This window comes from Oncorhynchus nerka, linkage group LG2 (genome assembly GCF_034236695.1).
Source record: "Oncorhynchus nerka isolate Pitt River linkage group LG2, Oner_Uvic_2.0, whole genome shotgun sequence".
Taxonomy (NCBI): Eukaryota; Metazoa; Chordata; class Actinopteri; order Salmoniformes; family Salmonidae; genus Oncorhynchus; species Oncorhynchus nerka.
Genome location: NC_088397.1, coordinates 22,336,944 through 22,361,119, shown reverse-complemented (window position 1 = coordinate 22,361,119; position 24,176 = coordinate 22,336,944). Strand labels below are relative to the sequence as shown.

At 46.2% G+C, this 24,176-nt stretch overlaps 1 protein-coding gene across 3 annotated transcripts in view; it reads left to right on the top strand.

The window, feature by feature from the left end:
* The first annotated feature begins 4,688 nt into the window (after positions 1–4,688).
* LOC115124087 (programmed cell death protein 10-B) overlaps positions 4,689–24,176 on the top strand; it is a 29,413-nt gene continuing 9,925 nt past the window's right edge. For 2 of the 3 annotated variants that reach the window (XM_065024625.1, XM_065024627.1), the window contains exons 1-2: positions 4,689–4,786; positions 5,537–5,736. In XM_065024625.1, coding sequence (XP_064880697.1) covers positions 5,647–5,736 — 90 coding nt within the window. In that variant the 5' untranslated portion in view covers positions 4,689–4,786; positions 5,537–5,646. Of the gene's footprint in view, positions 4,787–5,507; positions 5,737–24,176 lie in introns of all 3 variants that reach the window. The other variant, XM_065024626.1, reaches the window with a different exon arrangement.

The window sequence follows — 24,176 nt, the reverse complement described above, 5'->3', positions numbered from 1 at the left end:
CTATATTGCGTGGTGTAGAGATCATCAACTAGATTGCGTGGTGTAGAGATCATCAACTAGATTGCGTGGTGTAGAGATCATCAACTATATTGCGTGGTGTGGAGATCATCAACTAGATTGCGTGGTGTAGAGATCATCAACTAGATTGCGTGGTGTAGAGATCATCAACTAGATTGCGTGGTGTGGAGATCATCAACTAGATTGCGTGGTGTAGAGATCATCAACTAGATTACCTGGTGTAGAGATTGCGTGATGTAGAGATGATCAACTAGATTGCATGGTGTAGAGATCATCAACTAGATTGCGTGGTGTAGAGATCATCAACTAGATTACCTGGTGTAGAGATTGCGTGATGTAGAGATGATCAACTAGATTGCATGGTGTGGAGATCATCAACTAGATTGCGGGTGTGGAGATCATCAACTAGATTGCATGGTGTAGAGATGATCAACTAGATTGCGGGGGTGTCATCAACTAGAGATCATCAACTAGATTGCGTGGTGTAGAGATCATCAACTAGATTGCGTGGTGTAGAGATCATCAACTAGATTGCGTGGTGTAGAGATCATCAACTAGATTGCGTGGTGTAGAGATCATCAACTAGATTGCGTGGTGTAGAGATCATCAACTAGATTGCGTGGTGTAGAGATCATCAACTAGATTGCGTGGTGTGGAGATCATCAACTAGATTGCGTGGTGTAGAGATCATCAACTAGATTGCGTGGTGTGGAGATCATCAACTAGATTGCGTGGTGTAGAGATCATCAACTAGATTGCGTGGTGTAGAGATCATCAACTAGATTGCGTGGTGTAGAGATCATCAACTAGATTGCGTGGTGTAGAGATCATCAACTAGATTGCGTGGTGTAGAGATCATCAACTAGATTGCATGGTGTAGAGATCATCAACTAGATTGCGTGGTTTGGAGATCATCAACTAGATTGCGTGGTGTAGAGATCATCAACTAGATTGCGTGGTGTAGAGATCATCAACTAGATTACGTGGTGTAGAGATCATCAACTAGATTACGTGGTGTAGAGATCATCAACTAGATTGCGTGGTGTAGAGATCATCAACTAGATTACGTGGTGTAGAGATCATCAACTAGATTGCGTGGTGTAGAGATCATCAACTAGACTGCGTGGTGTAGAGATCATCAACTAGATTGCGTGGTGTAGAGATCATCAACTAGATTGCGTGGTGTAGAGATCATCAACTCGATTGCGTGGTGTAGAGCTCATCAACTAGATTACCTGGTGTAGAGATTGCGTGATGTAGAGATGATCAATTAGATTGCATGGTGTAGAGATCATCAACTAGATTGCGTGGTGTAGAGATCATCAACTAGATTGCATGGTGTAGAGATCATCAACTAGATTGCGTGGTGTAGAGATCATCAACTAGATTGCGTGATGTAGAGATCATCAACTAGATTGCGTGGTGTAGAGATCATCAACTAGATTGCGTGGTGTAGAGATCATCAACTAGATTGCGTGGTGTAGAGATCATCAACTAGATTGCGTGGTGTAGAGATCATCAACTAGATTGCGTGGTGTAGAGATCATCAACTAGATTGCGTGGTGTAGAGATCATCAACTAGATTGCGTGGTGTAGAGATCATCAACTAGATTGCGTGGTGTAGAGATCATCAACTAGATTGCGGTGGTGTCAGAGATCATCAACTAGATTGCGTGGTGTAGAGATCATCAACTAGATTGCGTGGTGTAGAGATCATCAACTAGATTGCGTGGTGTAGAGATCATCAACTAGGTGGTGTGTAGAGATCATCAACTAGATTGCGTGGTGTTGCGTGAGATCATCAACTAGATTGCGTGGTGTAGAGATCATCAACTAGATTGCGTGGTGTAGAGATCATCAACTAGATTGCGTGGTGTAGAGATCATCAACTAGATTGCGTGGTGTAGAGATCATCAACTAGATTGCGTGGTGTAGAGATCATCAAGATCATAGATTGCGTGGTGTAGAGATCATCAACTAGATTGCGTGGTGTAGAGATCATCAACTAGATTGCGTGGGAGATCATCAACTAGATTGCGTGGTGTAGAGATCATCAACTAGATTGCGTGGTGTAGAGATCATCAACTAGATTGCGTGGTGTGGAGATCATCAACTAGATTGCGTGGTGTAGAGATCATCAACTAGATTGCGTGGTGTAGAGATCATCAACTAGATTGCGTGGTGTCAGATTGATCATCATCAACTAGATTGCGTGGTGTAGAGATCATCAACTAGATTGCGTGGTGTAGAGATCATCAACTAGATTGCGTGGTGTAGAGATCATCAACTAGATTGCGTGGTGGTCATCAACTAGATTGCGTGGTGTAGAGATCATCAACTAGATTGCGTGGTGTAGAGATCATCAACTAGATTGCGTGGTGTAGAGATCATCAACTAGATTGCGTGGTGTAGAGATCATCAACTAGATCATCAACTAGATTGCGTGGTGTGAGATCATCAACTAGAGCGTGGTGTAGAGATCATCAACTAGATTGCGTGGTGTAGAGATCATCAACTAGATTGCGTGGTGTAGAGATCATCAACTAGATTGCGTGGTGTAGAGATCATCAACTAGATTGCGTGGTGTAGAGATCATCAACTAGATTGCAACTGGTGGTGTAGAGATCATCAACTAGATTGCGTGGTGTAGAGATCATCAACTAGATTGCGTGGTGTAGAGATCATCAACTAGATTGCGTGGTGTAGAGATCATCAACTAGATTGCGTGGTGTAGAGATCATCAACTAGATTGCGTGGTGTAGAGATCATCAACTAGATTGCGTGGTGTAGAGATCATCAACTAGATTGCGTGGTGTAGAGATCATCAACTAGATTGCGTGGTGTAGAGATCATCAACTAGATTGCGTAGATTGTAGAGATCATCAACTAGATTGCGTGGTGTAGAGATCATCAACTAGATTGCGTGGTGTGGAGATCATCAACTAGATTCAGCCGTGGGCCAATTGTTTCTTGAGCGGATAGTTGGGGGGCCTGAACATAATTACAAATAATAAGCCCAAACAGATATAATATTGGAATAAAAACGTAATACTTTCAAAACCTTGCTTACATTTGTTTATGATCACGTTGTCACGCCCTGACTTTAGTTATCTTTGTTTTCTTTATTATTTTGGTTAGGTCAGAATGTTTGCTTATCACGCTGCACCTTGGTCTCCTCGTTATGACGAACGTGACACACGTGTTTCTATTATTCATGTGAATACTTGCGAACACATTTTCCAAATTAAAATGACTTGAAGCTGATTTTCATGTGTTTTTAATTTTTTTTTGTTGAATATCCAACAATGAACATTTAAAAAACATCTTGATTTTTTTGCTCAGAACTTGGGGGGCCAAATAAAACCCTGGCGTAGACCTTTGCATCTGTAATTAAAATGATACTCATAAGGTTATCTGATCCTAGATCTGTGCCTGAGGGCAGACAGGAAATATAACACTGTGTAGTCAAAGTCGACATATTGGTAATTAGTTAAAGGGCAGAAGTTGGGATAAAATACAAAAATAGCCAAACATGTATTAGTAGGCTACCAGAGTAGGCTATTGAAACCACTGACCAATGGTCTTTTTCAAGTGGCTCAGCATAGGGAGAGAGAGCAGTGGGGAAAAAGACAGTAGCTTCTGTTTAGAACAAAGAGGACTGGATGAGAGAGAAAAGATCAAGTAAATCAGCAGAAACAGACTGGCTTCCATTTAAAACACATACCCATGCGACACCAGAGGAGCAACCAAGCAACAAACACCAACACACACAGTGACACACACACAAGCACACACACACACACACACACACACACACACACACACACACACACACACATTGAGCAGCCTCTCTACAGCCTCTCATTGAACACAAGTCTTTACGTTGTGCGATTTGATTGCTTTGCCTGCACAGTGCAATATTTGTACCATACAGTGTCCAGTGGTTCCATTTTAAGCAGTTTGACCACAGTAAAAGGCCAGCAACACTCCATATTATTCAGACCACTATGAAATGACACCATACATTAGACACACTACATGACTGAAAGTATGTGGACACCTGCTGGTCAAACATCTCATTCCAAAATCATGGGAATTAATATGGAGTTGGTCCCCCCTTTGCTGCCATAACAGCCTCCACTCTTCTGGGAAGGCTTTCTACTAGATGTTGGAACATTGCTGCGAGGACTTGCTTCCATTCAGTTACAAGAGCATTTGTGAGGTTGGGCACGGATGTTGGGGGATTAGGCCTGGCTCGCAGTCGGCATTCTAATTCATTCCGAAGGTGTTCGATGGGGTTGAAGTCAGGACTCTGTGCAGGCCAGTCAAGTTTTTCCACACCGATCTCGACAAACCATTTCTGTATGGACCTCGCTTTGTGCACAGTGGCATGGTCATGTTGAAACAGGAAAGGGCTTCCCCCAAACTGTTGCCACAAAGTTGGAAGCATAGAATCGTGTAGAATGTCATTGTATGCTGTATGCAAAATGTACAATGATTTTTATTGTGGGCATTTATTCGACCTTGGAACATTTAATGCAAATGTCACTTAAATTTGAAAAAAATTGAATCATTGTTCATGTTTCGACAATTATTTTTAATGTATCATGAATAATTGAGGATATTGACACTTTTCTACTATTATGTTGGGGACTTTTATTTAGAGCGTTTCCAAAATTCCGTGACCCGGAAGTGTCGCTGAAGGAGAAGTTGATGATAACAACGCAGCTAACCAGACATTCTCGCTATTAGAACGGTGACAAGAAAGGTAACTATCTGTGGTTAGTTAAGATAACCACCATTTGACCGTTAGACTTATCTCTACTGAATGACAGTGCATTAGCCACACATTTGCGAGTTGCTCAAGCGTAACTAACGTATTAGCTACAGTAGAGCATGATACTGATGGGTGACGTTAGCTAGTTAATGTTAGCTATATTCCTTGGTGATTTTCACAGTTAAAGGTCCGCCTAAATTGACATAGAATCTGCAAACTAGCTATGTAGTTAGTTACCAAACTTTGGTAACTAATGTTAGCGAGCATGTGTGCCAGTTAAGTTAGCTAGCTTCTTAGGAACCGAACATGTTTAACGTTAACTTACATGGCAACGTTGTTGTGTACAGTAGCTAATCATGTCACAGTAGAAGAGGAAGTTAATAACGCCTTAGGTCTGTCTACATGACAACATAGACAAAGTTCTCTCTATTCAATTCAAATGGATTTATTGGCAGGGGAAACATATGTTTACATTGCCAAAGCAAGTGAAATGGATAATAAACAAACGTGAAATAAACAATCAAATGAACAGTAAACATTACTCACAAAAGTTTCAAAGGAATAGAGACATTTCAAATGTCATATTATAGCTATGTAAAGTGTTAAAATGATGTGCAAATAGTTAAAGTACTGAAGGGAAAATAAATAAACATAAATATGGGTTGTATTTACAATGGTGTTTGTTTTTCACTGGTTGCCCTTGTGGCAACAGGGCACAAATCTCTCTCTCTCTCTCTCTAGGCTCTTGTCACTCTGGGGACTCTTGGAGCTTCTCTCTCTCTCTCTGTGTGTGTGTGTGAGAGTGAAAGAGAGGAAAAGGTGAGTGTGTATTCTCTGCACCTCCTTGGAGGATGACCATGGAAGAGATGAGGATTGAAACCGAGACAAACTCCATGGTCTCCATGACGCTTTACGCTGTCATGTACCCAGTTTTTAACGAGGTAATGTGTGTGAGTGTTTTGTCTAATAAAGATTCAGGTAAATGTTCAAGTAAAACACCGGGCCAGTGCGACCTGAAAGCTACTTGTCCAAATGAAAAACATACAGACCGGGGCCAATATCTCAAAGGATAGTGGATGATGCGTGCATAATTTAAATATCAGGGGATTGCGTGGTGTGGAGATCATCAACTAGATTCAGCCGTGGGCCAATTGTTTCTTGAGCGGATAGTTGGGGGGCCTGAGCAAGCGGGCTGAGCAAGCTAGTGTATAGCCTATAACCTACTCTCCATACAAAAATAATAACATTTTAACTTGACAATTTAATATTTACATTGATTGTTTTGAGGGGAAAAATAAAACTTGCGCAACCTCAAAAAGGGTGTTCTTGTTGGTGATTTTGAACAGTCAGTTCTAAGGCCCTTTAAAAAATCTGTTTTATTTTACTGTAACGACCCTGAGTTTATATGCTCGGAAATCGACCCTGCCGCACGAGCATGCTTTTGCGGCACAGTCGATAGCGCGCCGGACCTCCGGCTAGAAGGTCGAGGCCTCGAGACCTGCTTCCTGCTGTTTCATTACATTACGCTGAATTCTGTTTTCAAGGTTTTGTTTGTCCGGGTTTCTGAGTTTTCCTACAGTGTTTTCTTGTTTCCACTCTCTAAATCACACTTTTTCTTACAGAAAAACAAAAAAAATGGGATGTTCTAAGTCCACAACAATTATTTTTCACGAGCTAGTTGGAAAACGTTTCGCAACAGAAACCGTTTACTCCAAATGCTGTTGATTTCCATTTTATTCTTAAACGGAAGTTGTAGTTCAGTCGTGTCTTTCATTTAAAAAAAAGAGTGTCTGGAAGAAGTTGAAATATGGAACCCTGTGGACTTCACTCCACTTTAGAGCATGGACGAAGTTATCATTTATAGATGTGCAGCTTGTGCTTAACCTAACGTAGCAGGCTTGTGCCAAACATTCGCAAACTATTCAGATTGGAATGGCAATGCGTGGAAACCATACAAATCAAATTGTATTTGTCAGATGATTGGTAAACAACAGGTGTAGACTAAAAGCACTGGTGGAGAAAGTACTGAAAAGTCATACTTCAGTAAAAGTAAAGATACCTTAATAGAAAATAACTTGAGTGAAAGTCACCCATTAAAATATTAATTGAGTTAAAGTTTAAAAGTATTTGGTTTTAAATATACTTCAGTATTAAAAGTAAACGGAATTGCTAAAATATACTTATGTATCAAAAGTAAAGGTATTAATAATTTCAAAGTCCTTATATTATGCAAAAAGTGGTGAGTATGGCTCAGCATATTTTTTAATTATTTTACAAAAATTTGCAGATAGCCAGGGGCACACTCCAAGACTTAGATATTAATTTAACAAACAAAGCATTTGTGTTTAGTGAGTCCGCCAGATCAGAGGCACCAGGGATGCTTTCTTGATAAGTGGGTGAATTGGACCATTTTCCTGTCAAAATGTAACGAGTACTTTTGGGTGTCAGGGAAAATGTATGGAGTAAAAAGTACATCATTTTCTTCAGGAATGTAGTGTAAAAGTTGTAAAAGTAGTAGTGTAATAGTGTAAAAGTTGTCAAAAATAGTAAAGTACAGATACCCCAAAAAACTACTTAAGTAGTGCATCCAAGTATTTTTACTTAAGTACTTTACACCACTGACTAAAAGTTAAATTATTACTTAGGGGTTCTTTCTTTTCCAACAATGCAGAGTTAACGATACACTATGCAGAAATCTCTCCGCCATTTCCTGGTTGGTAAAATTCGAATAGTTCGCCTAATTTCAGTTTGTGACAAAACAAGCAAGTATAGGGTAGAGAATCATTGTGTAGACCTTATATTGAAATGCTTACTTACAAGCCCTTACCCAAAAATGCTTTAAGAAGTTTAAAAAATAGAAAATAAAGTAACAAATAATTAAACAGCAGCAGTAAAATAACAAGTGAGGCTTTATACAGGGGGTACTGGTACAGAGTCAATGTGGAGGCTATATACAGGGGGTACCAGTACAGAGTCAATGTGGAGGCTATATACAGGGGGTACTGGTACAGAGTCAATGTGGAGGCTATATACAGGGGGTACCAGTACAGAGTCAATGTGGAGGTTATATACAGGGGGTACCAGTACAGAGTCAATGTGGAGGTTATATACAGGGGGTACCAGTACAGAGTCAATGTGGAGGTTATATACAGGGGGTACCGGTACAGAGTCAATGTGGAGGCTATATACAGGGGGTACCGGTACAGAGTCAATGTGGAGGCTATATACAGGGGGTACCGGTACAGAGTCAATGTGGAGGCTATATACAGGGGTACCAGTACAGAGTCAATGTGGAGGTTATATACAGGGGTACCGGTACAGAGTCAATGTGGAGGCTATATACAGGGGTACCAGTACAGAGTCAATGTGGAGGTTATATACAGGGGTACCGGTACAGAGTCAATGTGGAGGCTATATACAGGGGGTACTGGTACAGAGTCAATGTGGAGGCTATATACAGGGGTACTGGTACAGAGTCAATGTGGAGGTTATATACAGGGGGCACCGGTACAGAGTCAATGTGGAGGCTATATACAGGGGTACCGGTACAGAGTCAATGTGGAGGCTATATACAGGGGGTACCAGTACAGAGTCAATGTGGAGGTTATATACAGGGGTACCGGTACAGAGTCAATGTGGAGGCTATATACAGGGGTACCAGTACAGAGTCAATGTGGAGACTATATACAGGGGGTACCAGTACAGAGTCAATGTGGAGGCTATATACAGGGGGTACCAGTACAGAGTCAATGTGGAGGTTATATACAGGGGTACCAGTACAGAGTCAATGTGGAGGTTATATACAGGGGTACCAGTACAGAGTCAATGTGGAGGTTATATACAGGGGGTACCGGTACAGAGTCAATGTGGAGGCTATATACAGGGGTACCGGTACAGAGTCAATGTGGAGGCTATATACAGGGGTACCGGTACAGAGTCAATGTGGAGGCTATATACAGGGGGGGGGTACCAGTACAGAGTCAATGTGGAGGTTATATACAGGGGTACCTGGTACAGAGTCAATGTGGAGGCTATATACAGGGGGTACCAGTACAGAGTCAATGTGGAGGTTATATACAGGGGGTACTGGTACAGAGTCAATGTGGAGGCTATATACAGGGGGTACTGGTACAGAGTCAATGTGGAGGCTATATACAGGGGTACTGGTACAGAGTCAATGTGGAGGTTATATACAGGGGTACCGGTACAGAGTCAATGTGGAGGCTATATACAGGGGTACCAGTACAGAGTCAATGTGGAGGCTATATACAGGGGGTACCAGTACAGAGTCAATGTGGAGGTTATATACAGGGGGTACCGGTACAGAGTCAATGTGGAGGCTATATACAGGGGTACCAGTACAGAGTCAATGTGGAGGTTATATACAGGGGTACCGGTACAGAGTCAATGTGGAGGCTATATACAGGGGGTACTGGTACAGAGTCAATGTGGAGGCTATATACAGGGGGTACTGGTACAGAGTCAATGTGGAGGTTATATACAGGGGGTACCAGTACAGAGTCAATGTGGAGGCTATATACAGGGGGTACCGGTACAGAGTCAATGTGGAGGCTATATACAGGGGGGTACCGGTACAGAGTCAATGTGGAGGCTATATACAGGGGGTACCGGTACAGAGTCAATGTGGAGACTATATACAGGGGTACTGGTACAGAGTCAATGTGGAGGCTATATACAGGGGGTACCAGTACAGAGTCAATGTGGAGGCTATATACAGGGGGTACCGGTACAGAGTCAATGTGGAGGCTATATACAGGGGTACCGGTACAGAGTCAATGTGGAGGCTATATACAGGGGGTACCAGTACAGAGTCAATGTGGAGGCTATATACAGGGAGTACCAGTACAGAGTCAATGTGGAGGCTATATACAGGGGTACCAGTACAGAGTCAATGTGGAGGCTATATACAGGGGTACCAGTACAGAGTCAATGTGGAGGCTATATACAGGGGTACCGGTACAGAGTCAATGTGGAGGCTATATACAGGGGTACCGGTACAGAGTCAATGTGGAGGCTATGTACAGGGGGTACCGGTACAGAGTCAATGTGGAGGCTATATACAGGGGTACCAGTACAGAGTCAATGTGGAGGCTATATACAGGGGTACCAGTACAGAGTCAATGTGGAGCTATATACAGGGGTACCAGTACAGAGTCAATGTGGAGGCTATATACAGGGGTACCAGTACAGAGTCAATGTGGAGGCTATATACAGGGGTACCGGTACAGAGTCAATGTGGAGGCTATATACAGGGGGTACCAGTACAGAGTCAATGTGGAGGCTATATACAGGGGTACCAGTACAGAGTCAATGTGGAGGCTATATACAGGGGTACCAGTACAGAGTCAATGTGGAGGCTATATACAGGAGTACCAGTACAGAGTCAATGTGGAGGCTATATACAGGGGTACCAGTACAGAGTCAATGTGGAGGCTATATACAGGGGTACCAGTACAGAGTCAATGTGGAGGCTATATACAGGGGTACCGGTACAGAGTCAATGTGGAGGCTATATACAGGGGTACCGGTACAGAGTCAATGTGGAGGCTATGTACAGGGGTACCGGTACAGAGTCAATGTGGAGGCTATATACAGGGGTACCAGTACAGAGTCAATGTGGAGGCTATATACAGGGAGTACCAGTACAGAGTCAATGTGGAGGCTATATACAGGGGTACCAGTACAGAGTCAATGTGGAGGCTATATACAGGGGTACCGGTACAGAGTCAATGTGGAGGCTATATACAGGGGTACCAGTACAGAGTCAATGTGGAGGCTATGTACAGGGGTACCGGTACAGAGTCAATGTGGAGGCTATATACAGGGGTACCAGTACAGAGTCAATGTGGAGGCTATATACAGGGAGTACCAGTACAGAGTCAATGTGGAGGCTATATACAGGGGTACCGGTACAGAGTCAATGTGGAGGCTATATACAGGGGGCACCGGTACAGAGTCAATGTGGAGGCTATATACAGGGGGTACCAGTACAGAGTCAATGTGGAGGCTATATACAGGGGGTACCAGTACAGAGTCAATGTGGAGGCTATATACAGGGGTACCAGTACAGAGTCAATGTGGAGGCTTTATACAGGGGTACCGGTACAGAGTCAATGTGGAGGTTATATACAGGGGTACCGGTACAGAGTCAATGTGGAGGTTATATACAGGGGCACCGGTACAGAGTCAATGTGGAGGTTATATACAGGGGGTACCAGTACAGAGTCAATGTGGAGGCTATATACAGGGGGCACCGGTACAGAGTCAATGTGGAGGCTATATACAGGGGGTACTGGTACAGAGTCAATGTGGAGACTATATACAGGGGTACCGGTACAGAGTCAATGTGGAGGCTATATACAGGGGGTACCAGTACAGAGTCAATGTGGAGGCTATATACAGGGGGCACCGGTACAGAGTCAATGTGGAGGCTATATACAGGGGGTACTGGTACAGAGTCAATGTGGAGGCTATATACAGGGGTACTGGTACAGAGTCAATGTGGAGGCTATATACAGGGGTACTGGTACAGAGTCAATGTGGAGGCTATATACAGGGGTACCGGTACAGAGTCAATGTGGAGGCTATATACAGGGGGTACCAGTACAGAGTCAATGTGGAGGCTATATACAGGGGTACCAGTACAGAGTCAATGTGGAGGCTATATACAGGGGTACCAGTACAGAGTCAATGTGGAGGCTATATACAGGGAGTACCAGTACAGAGTCAATGTGGAGGCTATATACAGGGGGTACCAGTACAGAGTCAATGTGGAGGCTATATACAGGGGGTACCAGTACAGAGTCAATGTGGAGGCTATATACAGGGGTACCGGTACAGAGTCAATGTGGAGGCTATATACAGGGGGTACCGGTACAGAGTCAATGTGGAGGCTATGTACAGGGGGTACCGGTACAGAGTCAATGTGGAGGCTATATACAGGGGGTACCAGTACAGAGTCAATGTGGAGGCTATATACAGGGAGTACCAGTACAGAGTCAATGTGGAGGCTATATACAGGGGTACCAGTACAGAGTCAATGTGGAGGCTATATACAGGGGGTACCGGTACAGAGTCAATGTGGAGGCTATATACAGGGGTACCAGTACAGAGTCAATGTGGAGGCTATGTACAGGGGGTACCGTACAGAGTCAATGTGGAGGCTATATACAGGGGTACCAGTACAGAGTCAATGTGGAGGCTATATACAGGAGTACCAGTACAGAGTCAATGTGGAGGCTATATACAGGGGGTACCGGTACAGAGTCAATGTGGAGGCTATATACAGGGAGTACCAGTACAGAGTCAATGTGGAGGCTATATACAGGGGTACCGGTACAGAGTCAATGTGGAGGCTATATACAGGGGGTACCAGTACAGAGTCAATGTGGAGGCTATATACAGGGGTACTGGTACAGAGTCAATGTGGAGGCTATATACAGGGGGTACCGGTACAGAGTCAATGTGGAGGCTATATACAGGGGGTACCGGTACAGAGTCAATGTGGAGGCTATATACAGGGGGTACCAGTACAGAGTCAATGTGGAGACTATATACAGGGGGTACCGATACAGAGTCAATGTGGAGGCTATATACAGGGGGTACCAGTACAGAGTCAATGTGGAGACTATATACAGGGGGTACCGGTACAGAGTCAATGTGGAGGTTATATACAGAGGTTACCGGTATAGAGTCAATGTGGAGGCTATATACAGGGGGTACCAGTACAGAGTCAATGTGGAGGCTATATACAGGGGGTACCGGTACAGAGTCAATGTGGAGGCTATATACAGGGAGTACCAGTACAGAGTCAATGTGGAGGCTATATACAGGGGGTACCGGTACAGAGTCAATGTGGAGGCTATATACAGGTGGGTACTGGTACAGAGTCAATGTGGAGGCTATATACAGGGGGTACCAGTACAGAGTCAATGTGGAGGCTATATACAGGGGGTACTGGTACAGAGTCAATGTGGAGGCTATATACAGGGGGTACCGGTACAGAGTCAATGTGGAGGCTATATACAGGGGGTACCGGTACAGAGTCAATGTGGAGGCTATATACAGGGGGTACCAGTACAGAGTCAATGTGGAGACTATATACAGGGGGTACCGATACAGAGTCAATGTGGAGGCTATATACAGGGGGTACCAGTACAGAGTCAATGTGGAGACTATATACAGGGGGTACCGGTACAGAGTCAATGTGGAGGTTATATACAGGGGGTACCAGTACAGAGTCAATGTGGAGGCTATATACAGGGGGTACTGGTACAGAGTCAATGTGGAGGCTATATACAGGGGTACCAGTACAGAGTCAATGTGGAGACTATATACAGGGGGTACCAGTACAGAGTCAATGTGGAGGCTATATACAGGGGGTACCAGTACAGAGTCAATGTGGAGACTATATACAGGGGGTACCGGTACAGAGTCAATGTGGAGGTTATATACAGGGGGTACCAGTACAGAGTCAATGTGGAGGCTATATACAGGGGGTACTGGTACAGAGTCAATGTGGAGGCTATATACAGGGGGTACCAGTACAGAGTCAATGTGGAGACTATATACAGGGGGTACCAGTACAGAGTCAATGTGGAGGCTATATACAGGGGGTACCGGTACAGAGTCAATGTGGAGGCTATATACAGGGGTACCAGTACAGAGTCAATGTGGAGGCTATATACAGGGGTACTGGTACAGAGTCAATGTGGAGGCTATATACAGGGGGTACCAGTACAGAGTCAATGTGGAGACTATATACAGGGGTACCAGTACAGAGTCAATGTGGAGGCTATATACAGGGGGTACTGGTACAGAGTCAATGTGGAGGCTATATACAGGGGGTACCAGTACAGAGTCAATGTGGAGGCTATATACAGGGGTACCAGTACAGAGTCAATGTGGAGGCTATATACAGGGGTACCGGTACAGAGTCAATGTGGAGGCTATATACAGGGGTACCTGTACAGAGTCAATGTGGAGGCTATATACAGGGGTACCGGTACAGAGTCAATGTGGAGGCTATATACAGGGGGTACCGGTACAGAGTCAATGTGGAGGTTATATACAGGGGTACTGGTACAGAGTCAATGTGGAGGCTATATACAGGGGGTACCGGTACAGAGTCAATGTGGAGGCTATATACAGGGGTTACCGGTACAGAGTCAATGTGGAGGTTATATACAGGGGTACTGGTACAGAGTCAATGTGGAGGCTATATACAGGGGTACTGGTACAGAGTCAATGTGGAGGCTATATACAGGGGGTACTGGTACAGAGTCAATGTGGAGGCTATATACAGGGGGTACCGGTACAGAGTCAATGTGGAGGCTATATACAGGGGGTACCGGTACAGAGTCAATGTGGAGGCTATATACAGGGGTACCGGTACAGAGTCAATGTGGAGGTTATATACAGGGGTACCGGTACAGAGTCAATGTGGAGGCTATATACAGGGGTACCGGTACAGAGTCAATGTGCAGGCTATATACAGGGGGTACCGGTACAGAGTCAATGTGGAGGCTATATACAGGGGTACCGGTACAGAGTCAATGTGGAGGCTATATACAGGGGTACCGGTACAGAGTCAATGTGGAGGCTATATACAGGGGGTACCGGTACAGAGTCAATGTGGAGGCTATATACAGGGGTACCGGTACAGAGTCAATGTGGAGGCTATATACAGGGGGTACCGGTACAGAGTCAATGTGGAGGCTATATACAGGGGTACCGGTACAGAGTCAATGTGGAGGCTATATACAGGGGGTACCGGTACAGAGTCAATGTGGAGGCTATATACAGGGGGTACCGGTACAGAGTCAATGTGGAGGCTATATACAGGGGTACCGTACAGAGTCAATGTGGAGGCTATATACAGGGGTACCGGTACAGAGTCAATGTGGAGGCTATATACAGGGGTACCGGTACAGAGTCAATGTGGAGGCTATATACAGGGGTACCGGTACAGAGCCAATGTGGAGGCTATATACAGGGGTACCGGTACAGAGTCAATGTGGAGGCTATATACAGGGGGTACCGTACAGCGTCAATGTGGAGGCTATATACAGGGGTACCGGTACAGAGTCAATGTGGAGGATATATACAGGGGTACCGGTACAGAGTCAATGTGGAGGCTATATACAGGGGGTACCGGTACAGAGTCAATGTGGAGGCTATATACAGGGGGTACCGGTACAGAGTCAATGTGGAGGCTATATACAGGGGTACCAGTACAGAGTCAATGTGGAGGCTATATACAGGGGTACCGGTACAGAGTCAATGTGGAGGCTATATACAGGGGGTACCGGTACAGAGTCAATGTGGAGACTATATACAGGGGGTATCGGTACAGAGTCAATGTGGAGGATATATACAGGGGTACTGGTACAGAGTCAATGTGGAGGCTATATACAGGGGGTACCAGTACAGAGTCAATGTGGAGACTATATACAGGGGGTACCGGTACAGAGTCAATGTGGAGGCTATATACAGGGGTACCGGTACAGAGTCAATGTGGAGGCTATATACAGGGGTACCGGTACAGAGTCAATGTGGAGGCTATATACAGGGGTACTGGTACAGAGTCAATGTGGAGGCTATATACAGGGGTACCAGTACAGAGTCAATGTGGAGACTATATACAGGGGTACCAGTACAGAGTCAATGTGGAGGCTATATACAGGGGTACCAGTACAGAGTCAATGTGGAGGCTATATACAGGGGTACTGGTACAGAGTCAATGTGGAGGCTATATACAGGGGTACCGGTACAGAGTCAATGTGGAGGCTATATACAGGGGGTACCGGTACAGAGTCAATGTGGAGGCTATATACAGGGGGTACCGGTACAGAGTCAATGTGGAGGTTATATACAGGGGTACTGGTACAGAGTCAATGTGGAGGCTATATACAGGGGGTACCGGTACAGAGTCAATGTGCAGGCTATATACAGGGGTACCGGTACAGAGTCAATGTGGAGGCTATATACAGGGGTACCGGTACAGAGTCAATGTGGAGGCTATATACAGGGGGTACCGGTACAGAGTCAATGTGGAGGCTATATACAGGGGGTACCGGTACAGAGTCAATGTGGAGGCTATATACAGGGGTACCGGTACAGAGTCAATGTGGAGGCTATATACAGGGGTACCGGTACAGAGTCAATGTGGAGGCTATATACAGGGGGTACCGGTACAGAGTCAATGTGGAGGCTATATACAGGGGTACCGGTACAGAGTCAATGTGGAGGCTATATACAGGGGGTACCGGTACAGAGTCAATGTGGAGGCTATATACAGGGGTACCGGTACAGAGTCAATGTGGAGGCTATATACAGGGGTACCGGTACAGAGTCAATGTGGAGGCTATATACAGGGGGTACCGGTACAGAGTCAATGTGGAGGCTATATACAGGGGTACCGGTACAGAGCCAATGTGGAGGCTATATACAGGGGTACCGGTACAGAGTCAATGTGGAGGCTATATACAGGGGGCACCGGTACAGCGTCAATGTGGAGGCTATATACAGGGGGTACCGGTACAGAGTCAATGTGGAGGATATATACAGGGGTACCGGTACAGAGTCAATGTGGAGGCTATATACAGGGGTACCGGTACAGAGTCAATGTGGAGGCTATATACAGGGGGTACCGGTACAGAGTCAATGTGGAGGCTATATACAGGGGCACCGGTACAGAGTCAATGTGGAGGCTATATACAGGGGTACCGGTACAGAGTCAATGTGGAGGCTATATACAGGGGGCACCGGTACAGAGTCAATGTGGAGGCTATATACAGGGGTACCGGTACAGAGTCAATGTGGAGGCTATATACAGGGGGCACCGGTACAGAGTCAATGTGGAGGCTATATACAGGGGGTACCGGTACAGAGTCAATGTGGAGGCTATATACAGGGGGTACCGGTACAGAGTCAATGTGGAGGCTATATACAGGGGGTACCGGTACAGAGTCAATGTGGAGGCTATATACAGGGGGTACCGGTACAGAGTCAATGTGGAGGCTATATACAGGGGGTACTGGTACAGAGTCAATGTGGAGGCTATATACAGTGGGTCCCGGTACAGAGTCAATGTGGAGGCTATATACAGGAGGTACCGGTACAGAGTCAATGTGGAGGCTATATACAGGGGTACCGGTACAGAGTCAATGTGGAGGCTATATACAGGGGGTACCGGTACAGAGTCAATGTGGAGGCTATATACAGGGGGTACCGGTACAGAGTCAATGTGGAGGCTATATACAGGGGGTACCGGTACAGAGTCAATGTGGAGGCTATATACAGGGGGTACCGGTACAGAGTCAATGTGGAGGCTATATACAGGGGGTACCGGTACAGAGTCAATGTGGAGGCTATATACAGGGGGTACCGGTACAGAGTCAATGTGGAGGCTATATACAGGGGGGTACCGGTACAGAGTCAATGTGGAGGCTATATACAGGGGGCACCGGTACAGAGTCAATGTGGAGGCTATATACAGGGGGCACCGGTACAGAGTCAATGTGGAGGCTATATACAGGGGGTACCGGTACAGAGTCAATGTGGAGGCTATATACAGGGGGTACCGGTACAGAGTCAATGTGGAGGCTATATACAGGGGGTACCGGTACAGAGTCAATGTGGAGGCTATATACAGGGGGTACCGGTACAGAGTCAATGTGGAGGCTATATACAGGGGGTACCGGTACAGAGTCAATGTGGAGGCTATATACTGGGGGTACCGGTACAGAGTCAATGTGGAGGCTATACACAGGGGGTACCGGTACAGAGTCAATGTGGAGGCTATACACAGGGGGTACCGGTACAGAGTCAATGTGGAGGCTATATACAGGGGGTACCGGTACAGAGTCAATGTGGAGGCTATATACTGGGGGTACCGGTACAGAGTCAATGTGGAGGCTATATACAGGGGGTACCGGTACAGAGTCAATGTGGAGGCTATATACAGGGGTACCGGTACAGAGTCAATGTGGAGGTTATATACAGGGGTACCGGTACAGAGTCAATGTGGAGGCTATATACTGGGGGCACCGGTACAGAGTCAATGTGGAGGCTATATACAGGGGGTACCGGTACAGAGTCAATGTGGAGGCTATATACTGGGGGTACCGGTACAGAGTCAATGTGGAGGTTATATACAGGGGGTACTGGTACAGAGTCAATGTGGAGGCTATATACAGGGGGTACTGGTACAGAGTCAATGTGGAGGCTATATACAGGGGGCACCGTACAGAGTCAATGTGGAGGCTATATACAGGGGTACTGGTACAGAGTCAATGTGGAGGCTATATACAGGGGGTACCGGTACAGAGTCAATGTGGAGGCTATATACAGGGGTACCGGTACAGAGTCAATGTGGAGGCTATATACAGGGGGTACCGGTACAGAGTCAATGTGGAGGCTATATACAGGGGGCACCGGTACAGAGTCAATGTGGAGGCTATATACTGGGGGTACCGGTACAGAGTCAATGTGGAGGCTATACACAGGGGGTACCGGTACAGAGTCAATGTGGAGGCTATATACAGGGGGTACCGGTACAGAGTCAATGTGGAGGCTATATACAGGGGGTACCGGTACAGAGTCAATGTGGAGGCTATATACTGGGGGTACCGGTACAGAGTCAATGTGGAGGCTATATACAGGGGGTACCGGTACAGAGTCAATGTGGAGGCTATATACAGGGGGTACCGGTACAGAGTCAATGTGGAGGTTATATACAGGGGGTACTGGTACAGAGTCAATGTGGAGGCTATATACTGGGGGTACCGGTACAGAGTCAATGTGGAGGCTATATACAGGGGGTACCGGTACAGAGTCAATGTGGAGGCTATATACTGGGGGCACCGGTACAGAGTCAATGTGGAGGTTATATACAGGGGGTACCGGTACAGAGTCAATGTGGAGGTTATATACAGGGGTACCGGTACAGAGTCAATGTGGAGGTTATATACAGGGGTACTGGTACAGAGTCAATGTGGAGGTTATATACAGGGGTACTGGTACAGAGTCAATGTGGAGGCTATATACAGGGGTACTGGTACAGAGTCAATGTGGAGGTTATATACAGGGGTACTGGTACAGAGTCAATGTGGAGGTTATATACAGGGGGTACTGGTACAGAGTCAATGTGGAGGTTATATACAGGGGGTACTGGTACAGAGTCAATGTGGAGGTTATATACAGGGGTACTGGTACAGAGTCAATGTGGAGGTTATATACAGGGGGCACTGGTACAGAGTCAATGTGGAGGTTATATACAGGGGTACTGGTACAGAGTCAATGTGGAGGTTATATACAGGGGTACTGGTACAGAGTCAATGTGGAGGTTATATACAGGGGTACTGGTACAGAGTCAATGTGGAGGTTATATACAGGGGTACTGGTACAGAGTCAATGTGGAGGTTATATACAGGGGGTACCGGTACAGAGTCAATGTGGAGGCTATATACAGGGGGTACCGGTACAGTCAATGTGGAGGCTATATACAGGGGGTACTGGTACAGTCAATGTGGAGGCTATATACAGGGGGTACCGGTACAGAGTCAATGTGGAGGCTATATACAGGGGGTACTGGTACAGAGTCAATGTGGAGGCTATATACAGGGGGTACCGGTACAGAGTCAATGTGGAGGCTATATACAGGGGGTACTGGTACAGAGTCAATGTGGAGGTTATATACAGGGGTACTGGTACAGAGTCAATGTGGAGGTTATATACAGGGGGTACTGGTACAGAGTCAATGTGGAGGCTATATACAGGGGGTACTGGTACAGAGTCAATGTGGAGGCTATATACAGGGGGTACTGGTACAGAGTCAATGTGGAGGTTATATACAGGGGGTACTGGTACAGAGTCAATGTGGAGGTTATATACAGGGTACTGGTACAGAGTCAATGTGGAGGCTATATACAGGGGGTACTGGTACAGAGTCAATGTGGAGGCTATATACAGGGGTACTGGTACAGAGTCAATGTGGAGGCTATATACAGGGGTACTGGTACAGAGTCAATGTGGAGGTTATATACAGGGTACTGGTACAGAGTCAATGTGGAGGTTATATACAGGGGCACTGGTACAGAGTCAATGTGGAGGCTATATACAGGGGGTACTGGTACAGAGTCAATGTGGAGGCTATATACAGGGGTACTGGTACAGAGTCAATGTGGAGGTTATATACAGGGGTACTGGTACAGAGTCAATGTGGAGGTTATATACAGGGGTACTGGTACAGAGTCAATGTGGAGGCTATATACAGGGGGTACTGGTACAGAGTCAATGTGGAGACTATATACAGGGGGTACTGGTACAGAGTCAATGTGGAGGTTATATACAGGGGGTACTGGTACAGAGTCAATGTGGAGGTTATATACAGGGGGTACTGGTACAGAGTCAATGTGGAGGCTATATACAGGGGGTACCGGTACAGAGTCAATGTGGAGGCTATATACAGGGGGTACTGGTACAGAGTCAATGTGGAGGCTATATACAGGGGGTACTGGTACAGAGTCAATGTGGAGGCTATATACAGGGGGTACTGGTACAGAGTCAATGTGGAGGTTATATACAGGGGGTACTGGTACAGAGTCAATGTGGAGGCTATATACAGGGGGTACCGGTACAGAGTCAATGTGGAGGCTATATACAGGGGGTACTGGTACAGAGTCAATGTGGAGGCTATATACAGGGGTACTGGTACAGAGTCAATGTGGAGGTTATATACAGGGGTACTGGTACAGAGTCAATGTGGAGGCTATATACAGGGGGTACCGGTACAGAGTCAATGTGGAGGCTATATACAGGGGGTACTGGTACAGAGTCAATGTGGAGGTTATATACAGGGGGTACTGGTACAGAGTCAATGTGCAGGCTATATACAGGGGTACTGGTACAGAGTCAATGTGGAGGCTATATACAGGGGGGTACTGGTACAGAGTCAATGTGCAGGCTATATACAGGGGGTACTGGTACAGAGTCAATGTGCAGGCTATATACAGGGGGTACTGGTACAGAGTCAATGTGGAGGTTATATACAGGGGGTACTGGTACAGAGTCAATGTGCAGGCTATATACAGGGGGTACTGGTACAGAGTCAATGTGGAGGCTATATACAGGGGGTACTGGTACAGAGTCAATGTGCAGGCTATATACAGGGGGTACTGGTACAGAGTCAATGTGGAGGCTATATACAGGGGTACCGGTACAGAGTCAATGTGGAGGCTATATACAGGGGGTACCGGTACAGAGTCAATGTGGAGGCTATATACAGGGGGTACCGGTACAGAGTCAATGTGGAGGCTATATACAGGGGGTACTGGTACAGAGTCAATGTGGAGGCTATATACAGGGGGTACTGGTACAGAGTCAATGTGGAGGTTATATACAGGGGGTACTGGTACAGAGTCAATGTGGAGGTTATATACAGGGGGTACTGGTACAGAGTCAATGTGGAGGTTATATACAGGGGGTACTGGTACAGAGTCAATGTGGAGGCTATATACAGGGGTACCGGTACAGAGTCAATGTGGAGGCTATATACAGGGGTACTGGTACAGAGTCAATGTGGAGGTTATATACAGGGGTACTGGTACAGAGTCAATGTGGAGGTTATATACAGGGGTACTGGTACAGAGTCAATGTGGAGACTATATACAGGGGTACTGGTACAGAGTCAATGTGGAGGTTATATACAGGGGGTACTGGTACAGAGTCAATGTGGAGGTTATATACAGGGGGTACTGGTACAGAGTCAATGTGGAGGCTATATACAGGGGTACGGTACAGAGTCAATGTGGAGGCTATATACAGGGGTACTGGTACAGAGTCAATGTGGAGGCTATATACAGGGGGTACTGGTACAGAGTCAATGTGGAGGTTATATACAGGGGGTACTGGTACAGAGTCAATGTGGAGGTTATATACAGGGGTACTGGTACAGAGTCAATGTGGAGGCTATATACAGGGGTACCGGTACAGAGTCAATGTGGAGGCTATATACAGGGGTACTGGTACAGAGTCAATGTGGAGGCTATATACAGGGGTACTGGTACAGAGTCAATGTGGAGGTTATATACAGGGGTACTGGTACAGAGTCAATGTGGAGGCTATACAGGGGGTACCGGTACAGAGTCAATGTGGAGGCTATATACAGGGGTACTGGTACAGAGTCAATGTGGAGGTTATATACAGGGGGTACTGGTACAGAGTCAATGTGCAGGCTATATACAGGGGGTACTGGTACAGAGTCAATGTGCAGGCTATATACAGGGGGTACTGGTACAGAGTCAATGTGGAGGTTATATACAGGGGTACTGGTACAGAGTCAATGTGGAGGTTATATACAGGGGTACTGGTACAGAGTCAATGTGGAGGTTATATACAGGGGGTACTGGTACAGAGTCAATGTGGAGGCTATATACAGGGGTACTGGTACAGAGTCAATGTGGAGGCTATATACAGGGGGTACTGGTACAGAGTCAATGTGGAGGTTATATACAGGGGTACTGGTACAGAGTCAATGTGGAGGTTATATACAGGGGGGTACTGGTACAGAGTCAATGTGGAGGCTATATACAGGGGTACTGGTACAGAGTCAATGTGGAGACTATATACAGGGGTACTGGTACAGAGTCAATGTGGAGGTTATATACAGGGGTACTGGTACAGAGTCGATGTGGAGGCTATATACAGGGGGCACCGGTACAGAGTCGATGTGGAGGCTATATACAGGGGGTACCGGTACAGAGTCGATGTGGAGGTTATATACAGGGGGTACCGCACAGAGTCAATGTGGAGGCTATATACAGGGGGTACCGGTACAGAGTCAATGTGGAGGCTATATACAGGGGTACCGGTACAGAGTCAATGTGGAGGCTATATACAGGGGGTACCGGTACAGAGTCAATGTGGAGGCTATATACAGGGGGCACGGTACAGAGTCAATGTGGAGGCTATATACAGGGGGTACCGGTACAGAGTCAATGTGGAGGCTATATACAGGGGGTACCGGTACAGAGTCAATGTGGAGGCTATATACAGGGGGTACCGGTACAGAGTCAATGTGGAGGCTATATACAGGGGGTACTGGTACAGAGTCAATGTGGAGGCTATATACAGGGGGGTACCGGTACAGAGTCAATGTGGAGGCTATATACAGGGGGTACCGGTACAGAGTCAATGTGGAGGCTATATACAGGGGTACCGGTACAGAGTCAATGTGGAGGCTATATACAGGGGTACCGGCACAGAGTCAATGTGGAGGCTATATACAGGGGGTACCGGTACAGAGTCAATGTGGAGGCTATATACAGGGGTACCGGTACAGAGTCAATGTGGAGGCTATATACAGGGGTACCGGTACAGAGTCAATGTGGAGGCTATATACAGGGGGTACCGGTACAGAGTCAATGTGGAGGCTATATACAGGGGGTACCGGTACAGAGTCAATGTGGAGGCTATATACAGGGGGTGGAGGCTATATACAGGGGGTACAGAGTCAATGTGGAGGCTATATACAGGGGGTACCGGTACAGAGTCAATGTGGAGGCTATATACAGGGGCACCGGTACAGAGTCAATGTGGAGGCTATATACAGGGGGTACCGGTACAGAGTCAATGTGGAGGCTATATACAGGGGGTACCGGTACAGAGTCAATGTGGAGGCTATATACAGGGGGTACCGGTACAGAGTCAATGTGGAGGCTATATACAGGGGGTACCGGTACAGAGTCAATGTGGAGGCTATATACAGGGGGTACCGGTACAGAGTCAATGTGGAGGCTATATACAGGGGCACCGGTACAGAGTCAATGTGGAGGCTATATACAGGGGGTACCGGTACAGAGTCAATGTGGAGGCTATATACAGGGGTACCGGTACAGAGTCAATGTGGAGGCTATATACAGGGGGTACCGGTACAGAGTCAATGTGGAGGCTATATACAGGGGGCACCGGTACAGAGTCAATGTGGAGGCTATATACAGGGGTACCGGTACAGAGTCAATGTGGAGGCTATATACAGGGGGTACCGGTACAGAGTCAATGTGGAGGCTATATACAGGGGGTACCGGTACAGAGTCAATGTGGAGGCTATATACAGGGGGTACCGGTACAGAGTCAATGTGGAGGCTATATACAGGGGTACCGGTACAGAGTCAATGTGGAGGCTATATACAGGGTTACCGGCACAGAGTCAATGTGGAGGCTATATACAGGGGTTACCGGTACAGAGTCAATGTGGAGGCTATATACAGGGGGTTACCGGTATACAGAGTCACTGTGGAGGCTATATACAGGGGGTACCGGTACAGAGTCAATGTATGGGGGCACCGGTTAGTCGAGG